The sequence below is a fragment of the Piliocolobus tephrosceles genome, unplaced genomic scaffold (assembly GCF_002776525.5).
Source record: "Piliocolobus tephrosceles isolate RC106 unplaced genomic scaffold, ASM277652v3 unscaffolded_34326, whole genome shotgun sequence".
Lineage (NCBI taxonomy): Eukaryota > Metazoa > Chordata > Mammalia > Primates > Cercopithecidae > Piliocolobus > Piliocolobus tephrosceles.
The window spans coordinates 13891-21354 of NW_022318006.1; the positions used below are offsets into that span (position 1 = coordinate 13891).

The 7464-nt window shown below is 49.7% G+C and overlaps 1 protein-coding gene across 1 annotated transcript; it reads left to right on the top strand.

Annotated features, from left to right (window-relative positions):
* Positions 1–630: 630 nt before the first annotated feature.
* On the top strand, positions 631–2655 carry LOC113222757 (metallothionein-3). Its single transcript, XM_026452380.1, has 4 exons — positions 631–738; positions 1077–1172; positions 1434–1499; positions 2410–2655. Exons 1-4 carry the CDS (start codon positions 669–671, stop codon positions 2517–2519), a joined length of 342 nt encoding a protein of 113 aa, XP_026308165.1. The 5' UTR covers positions 631–668; the 3' UTR covers positions 2520–2655.
* The last annotated feature ends 4809 nt before the right edge of the window (positions 2656–7464 follow it).

The following is a 7464-nucleotide window of genomic DNA, read 5'->3' on the forward strand; positions in this document are numbered from 1 at the left end:
CACCCAGATATATATATATATATATTTTTTTTTTGAGACCCAGTTTCCCTCGTGTTGCCCAGGCTGGAGTGCGATGGCGTGATCTGGGCTCACTGCAAGCTCTGCCTCCCAGGTTCAAGTGATTCTCCTGCCTCAGCCTCCCAAGTAGCTGGGATTACAGGCACCTGCTACCAGGCCCGGCTAATTTTGTATCTTTAGTAGAGAGAGGGTTTCTCCATGTTGGTCAGCCTGGCCTCCCACTCCCACCTCAGGTGATCCGCCCACCTCGGCCTCCCAGAGTGTTGGGATTACAGGCGTGAGCCACCATGTCTGGCCTCCTTTTTAAAAATAGAAAAATCTCACTGAGCTGCCGTGATTTTAACATGCCCCCCACTGACAATCCCTCTAAGTACCTCAGTTCTGAGTTCTAGGCCTGGGTCGGCCTCAGGCTCATTCTGAGACCTATGCACATTCCTGCTTCTCTGGCCTCACTTTTTCATCTTATGATGGAGGGTTAGGAGTCAAGGATCTGAAGATACCAGGCAGGACAGCGGGGAAATGGAACACGCCCCTTGCCAGTGGCACTCGGAGGGTGCAAGAGTCAGTGTCGGGCTCAACGTGAGGAGGCTCTTTCTGCCCCCAGCCCAGCAACCCATTTGAACAGATCTGGCATCCCGAAGAATTCTCGAATGAAGGGGAAGAGAGGAAGGGAAGAGCCGGGAAATGCGCAAAGCGCCTTTTTCTCCACTTTCGGAGATGGTACGTGCGCGCTTCCACGCAGTGGCGGCTGCTGCGGCGGGCACGTCCCCTACGGGACCCACGCGGGGAGCGGACTGGCAGCGCGCGCGTGGCGGCGGCGAGTGGGTCGTGCCAGCGACAGCGGGGTGGGAGTGGGGGCGCACGCGCGGGCGTGGGCGAGCGGGCCCTGGCCGTGCACACACACGGCGGGGGCGGGGGACAGATGCCGCAGTGCGTGCGCCGGGGCCGAGCGCACAAACGCAAAGAGCGGGCGCGGTGCGCAGGGGCGGGCGCCCAGCGGGCTTGGCATGCGCGCCCCCGCCCGGGGCTATAAAAGCATCGCCACCTGCTGCCACTAGCCAAGCCGCGCGTCCAGTTGCTTGGAGAAGCCCGTTCACAGCCTCCAGCTGCTGCTCGCTTCGACATGGACCCTGAGACCTGCCCCTGCCCTTCTGGTGAGCCCCCGCCCCCGCCCCCGCCCCCGCTCCCATCCTGCGGCACTGCGCGCCCTTGTACCTGCAAAAACACCCACGCCCCGCGCCTTCGCTCAAGGACACTTGGGGGAAGGGCTCCTGATTCCCTATTCTTCACCTCCTGAAGGGTGGGCATGCCTGTGTCGCGGAGAACAGGGAGACTTGGTACCCCATCTCCTCATGACAGGCGTGGGGACCCGAGTTTGTCCACATTAACCCTTCCTGTGGCGTCGCCCTCTCTAGGTGGCTCCTGCACCTGCGCGGACTCCTGCAAGTGCGAGGGTTGCAAATGCACCTCCTGCAAGAAGAGTGAGTGCGGGGACCCTTCCCCTCTGCCGCCGCCCCCTCTGCTCTGCCGAATTGGTGTCTCACCACCCAGGATACTCAGGATACGGAGAGACCGCCAGGCCCCGATCCCGTGGTTTCTGACTCTTGCTGGAACAGAACCACCCGGGAAGACATTAAAATACAGATGCCCCTGCCCCACACCTAGGAATTGATGGCCTAGGCATGGGACGAGAGGTTTTTGTAAATCCCCGGAAGACTCCAATGGCAGCTGGGGTTGAGGACTGCTACACTGGTCCAGTCTTTCCCGCCCCACCCCTCAAAACCCCCAAAACCTGGGGAAGCCATTAGTGAGGCTGGGGCTCAGCTCTGGAGTTCCGGTCCCTTGGCCTCTCTCAGGCCTTAGGGATCCTCTCAGTTTGATCTCAGAATCTCCCCAGCTCACAGCAGTGTAATATGCATAGAGAGTAAGAGGTGGGAGGAAGGCTCCCTTCTTCTCTAGGTATAAGACCAGGCACAGGTCCCCACTCCCTCCCCACGGCTTTCCTGGGCCCCCTACATCTGTATCATATCTGCCCCTCCCAAGTTTATCCTTCAAGGCCCCTTTCAAGGTCATTTACCCTGTGATGCTTTCTCCTTAAGGCCTAGTACCCACCTAACCTGGGCTTAAGCCCACCAGCCCCCAGGACTTCCTGACATCCACCCAAGGGGCTCTGGTCTATTTCCTGGGTACCTCTCTCCTGTGGTGGTGCAAGATGCCACTGCCGCGACATAGATGCTGAGTCAGGGCAGGTGCGAGACTAAGAAGGGGGCTGTGACCAGCCCTGGCTGAATGAATGAGAATGACTCCCCACCCAGCACCCTTCCCTCCCCTTTGATGGGGACGGATTTCAGGAGTGTGCATCAGACTGGTCATCTTCCATTTTATCTGCAGGCTGCTGCTCCTGCTGCCCTGCGGAGTGTGAGAAGTGTGCCAAGGACTGTGTGTGCAAAGGCGGAGAGGGGGCCGAGGCAGAGGCAGAGAAGTGCAGCTGCTGCGAGTGAGGAAGCACCCCTCCATGTGGAGCACATGGAGATAGTGCCAGGTGGCTCAGTGCCACCTATGCCTGTGGTGAGGTGTGGCTGGTGTCCCCTTCCTCTGCTGACCTTAGGGGAGTGGCAATAAATCCCATGAACAGCATGAGCCAAGGACTGGTCTCTTCTTAAAGTGGGGAAGGATGTGGAGCAGTGGGGGGGCCTACTCCAAGGGAGCCACCCAGTTGAATGAAACCCTGGCTGGGCGCGGTGGCTCACACTTGTAATCCCAGCACTTTGGGAGGCTGAGGCAGGTGGATCACCTGAGGTCAGGAGTTCAAGGCCAGCCTGGCCAACATGGTGAAACCCTGTCTCTACTACAAATACAAAAATTAGCCGGGCGTGGTGGCAGGTGCCTGTAATCCCAGCTGCTCAGGAGGCTGAGACAAAAGAATCACTTGAACCCAAGAGGTGGAGGTTGCAGTGAGCTGAGATCACAGCACTGCACTCCAGCCTGGGCGACAGAGTGGGACTCTGTCTCAAAACAAAGAAAAAAAAGGAAGAAACACTGAGACTTAGCCACTGGTCTGTTTGGGGCTGGGGTGGAGCCTGGGGGACAGAATGCATTCTCCTCCTCCTTCAGATGGCATCCCACCCTCCTGCTAAGTCAAGTTCAAGTCTAGGGAAATAGGAAAGACCAGGCTCATCTAGCTTTGGCCCTCTCCAACCTCCTAACCTCACTTTCTTCATCTGTAGAATAGAGTTAGGGGGAGTTAAAGCCAGCCCCTAGCCTGTAGGGCCTGTGAATTTGGGGATTTTCTAGTTGTTCCTGCAAAGCTGTCTGTTTTCAGATTTATCAGAGGAATGTCCAGGAGGCCCAGGGGCTTGTCTTGGCTGACGGTCAGCTGCATTCCCAAGGTCACCACCCTGAGTAGCCTGTTTCCCCAAAGCACATTGTTCGGTTCCCTTTCACATTTTCTCATTTGGCAGTTTGTCTCCAGCCCCTCCTATCTTCAAGGGTAATAAGAGCTTTTATCCACAATGGTTGTGATCCAGTCCTTGGTGAAAGAGAACACCAGGTTTACCTGGGTGAGCTAAGAAGGGAGAAATGAATTCTGGGAGACAAAAGTTTCCCAGTAAGAGGATACAATGCTGTGAACACGTCACTTTTCCTCCACGTTAGTTTTTGCTGACAGTTAATTCAAAAGCTCACCAGGAGATATATATATATTTTAGCAGGCTGAGTTTAGAAAAGGAGAATGCAGGGAAAGCCAAGCCAGCTTTGAAAAGGAGCAACAAAGGGAGCTTTCTCCAACCTGGTAGCTCCACTCGTTTCCAAAGCTCTGGAAAATGGTGGAGGGTCAGGAATAGATCAGTTGGATAGAGGACAGTCCTAAAACAAACCTCGGTGTTGCTAGAAATCAGTGGGAAAGTACACACTACTCAGTGAAAGGTGTTGGAACAATTTGTATGTCTGGCTAATTTTTGTAGAGATGGGGTTTCACCATGTTGCCCAGGCTGGTCTCGAACACCTGAGCTCAAGTGATCCACTAGCCTCGGCCCCCCAAAGTGCTGGGATTGGAGGCAGGGTTTTTTTTTTCTCTCAGGCTGGAGTGCAGTGGTGCCATCAGGGCAGTGCAGTGTGGACCTCCAGGGCTCACGCAATCCTCCCACCTCAGCCTCCCAAGTAGCTGGGACTACAGGTGCATCCCACCATGCCCAGCTAATTTTTTTTTTTTTTTTTTGGTAGAGGCTGGGTTTTGCCATGTTGCCAAGGCTATCAGTATGATTTTTAACTTCATTTTACAGATGGGGCAGTAGGGGTTGGGGAAATTTGCATGAGGACACACAGCTAGAGTGGTGTGGTATAGCCAGGATTTGAATACAGACTGTCTAACTGAAGAGTAGCCCCCTAAACTTAAGCATGCATTGTTTTCTTGCTTCTGGCTTGCCTTGTGTTACAAAAATCATAGAAAAAGAAGCAAAATCACCTCACATACACTAATATGGCTAGTATCAGCAATACAAAATAAAAAGTGTTGGCCAGAATGTAGAGATACTGGAACCCATGTGCCTTGCTGGTAGGAATGTAAAATGATGCAGTGCTGTGGAAAACTGTAGTTCTCAAAGTTAAAAATAGAATTCCATATGACCCAGCAATTCCACTTCTAGGTATACCCCCCAAGAATTGAAAGCACAGTCTTGAAGCGGTATTCTTATACACATGTTCATAGGATTATTTATAATCGCCAAAAAGTAGAAGCAATCCAAGTGTCCAATGACAGATGAATATGCAAAGTGTGTTGTATACATACAAAGGAATATTATTCAACCTTAAAAAGCAAGGAAATTTGACATATGCTACAACATGAATGAACCTTGAGGACATTATGCTGAGTAAAACAAGCCAGTCATCCAAAGACAAATTCCGTGTTATTCCATGCGTATGAGACACCTAGAGCAGTTATAGTCTATCTATACAGAGACAGGTGCAAGTGTTAGGATGGAGGGAAGGATAATATGGTTTGGCTGTGTCCCCACGTGTCAGACGAGGGACCTGGTGGGAGGTGATGGGATCATGGGGATGATTTCCCCCATGCTGTTCTCATGATAGTGAGTTCTCATGAGAGCTGATGGTTTTGAAAGTGTTTGGCAGTTCCCCCTCTGTTTTCTCTCTCTCCTGCCACCCTGTGCAGAAGGTGCTTGCTTCCCCTTTGCCTTCCATCATGATTGTTTCCTGAGGCCTCCCCAGCCATGTGGAACTGTGAGTCAATTAAATCTTTTTTCTTTACAAATTATCCAGCCTCAGGTAGTATCTTTATAGCAATGTGAAAACAAACTAATACGAGGTGGAAATTGAGAGCTGTTTAATCAGTATAGAGTTTCAGTTTTGCAAGATGAAAAGGGTTCTGGAGATGGGTTGCAGACAATCTGAATGTACTTATCATTACTGAACTGCACACTTAAAAATCTTTAAGATGGCAAATTTTATGTCATCGTATTTTACAGTTTTAAACAATAAACAGGCCGGGCGCGGTGGCTCAAGCCTGTAATCCCAGCACTTTGGGAGGCCGAGACGGGCGGATCACGAGGTCAGGAGATCGAGACCATCCTGGCTAACACGGTGAAACCCCGTCTCTACTAAAAAATACAAAAAACTAGCCGGGCGAGGTGGCAGGCACCTGTAGTCCCAGCTACTCGGGAGGCTGAGGCAGGAGAATGGCGTAAACCCGGGAGGCAGAGCTTGCAGTGAGCTGAGATCCGGCCACTGCACTCCAGCCCGGGCGACAGAGCGAGACTCCATCTCAAAAAAATAAATAAATAAATAAATAAATAAATAAACAAACAAACAAACAAACAATAAACAAAGCTAAATGATGAAGGACAATAGTTTCTATTAATATACTGTGTGCTGTGGATTTAATTGTGTCCCCTCAACAAAATTCATAACGAAGCCCGAAGTCCCAATGCAACTGTATTTGGAGACAGGGTTTATAATGAGGTAATTTAGGTTAAATGAAGTTACAGGGGTGGGGCCCTCCAACTATAGGGTTAGTGTCCTTGTAGAAGAGTCACCAAGAGCTCACTTGCTCACTCTCTCCTCTTGTGCACAAAGAAGAGGTCACATGAGTATACCTCTTCTTTGTGAAGATGGTGAGATGGGGGCGGCCTATGAGCCAGGACAAGAAACTGACCATGCTGGCACCTTGATCATGAACTTCCAGCTTCCAGAACTGTGAAAATATAAATGTCTGTTGTAAGCTGCCCAGTCTACAGTATTTTGTTATAGCAGCCGGAGCTGAGTCATATAGTGTGTGTATATAGTAGTCCCCCCTTATCCACAGTTTCACTTTCCAGTTACCTATAATCAACCCCAGTCCAAAAATATTACACACAATAAGATGTTATGAGACAAGAGAGAGGGAGATCACATTCATATAACTTTTATTACAGTATGTTGTTATAATTGTTCTATTATTTGTTAATCGCTTATTATGCCTAATGTATAAATTAAACTTTATCATACCTATGGATCCATAGGAAAAAACATTATATATATAGGGTTCGGTACTATCCACAGCTTCGGCATCCACTGGGGATCTCCCTCTGGATAAGGGGTACTACTATCTACATATATATGATCTTTTGTACACTTACACACACACGTTTGACAAAAGATCAGTATATACAATATATAAATAGTTTCTATAAATAGATAAGAAACAGACAACGATTTAAAAATTAGGCAAAAGGCCAGGTGCAGTGGCTCCTGCCTGTAATTCCAGCACTTTGGGAGGCTGAGCAGATGGATCACCTGAGGTCAGAAGTTCAAGCCAACATGGCAAAGCCCCATCTCCACTAAAAATACAAAAATTAACCAAGCGTGGTGGTGGGCGCCTGTAATCCCAGCTACTTGGGAAGTTGAGGCAGGAGAATCACTTGAACCCAGGAGGTGGAAGTTACTGTCAGCCGAGATCGTGCCATTGCACTCCAGCCTGTGAAGGGGTTGCCTGCCCCTCCACACCTGTCGGTATTTCTCTTTAGGTGGAACGAGAGACTTGAGAAAAGAAATGAGACATAGAGACAAAGTATAGAGAAAGAAAAAGTGGGCCCAGGGGCCCAGGGGACCAGCTCTCAGCGTACAGAGGACCCGCAGCGGCACCAGTCTCTGAGTTCCCTCAGTATTTATTGATAATTATCTTTACCATCATTAAAAAGGGAAGTGGCAGGACAATAGGGTCATAGCAGGGAGAAGGTCAGCAGAAAAACATATGAATCAAGATCTCTGTGACATGAATAAGTTTAAGGAAAAGTGCTGTGCCTTGATGTGCATATGCAAACATCTCCATAAACATTTTCAGTGCATAAAGAAAAAAAACAGCATCTCAAATACAGAACAAAATGGAGTCTCATGTCTACTTCTTTTTGTATAGACACAGTAACAGTCTGTTTTTTTTTTTTTTTTTTTTTTTTT

Excerpts from the sequence above, each read along its gene's own strand:
- LOC113222757 (XM_026452380.1), top strand. The coding sequence starts at position 669 with ATGAAGGGGAAGAGAGGAAGGGAAGAGCCGGGAAATGCGCAAAGCGCC. Across the intron at positions 739-1,076 it reads TTTCTCCACTTTCGGAGATG|CCAAGCCGCGCGTCCAGTTG; the intron begins GTACGTGCGCGC and ends TGCTGCCACTAG. Across the intron at positions 1,173-1,433 it reads GACCTGCCCCTGCCCTTCTG|GTGGCTCCTGCACCTGCGCG; the intron begins GTGAGCCCCCGC and ends CGCCCTCTCTAG.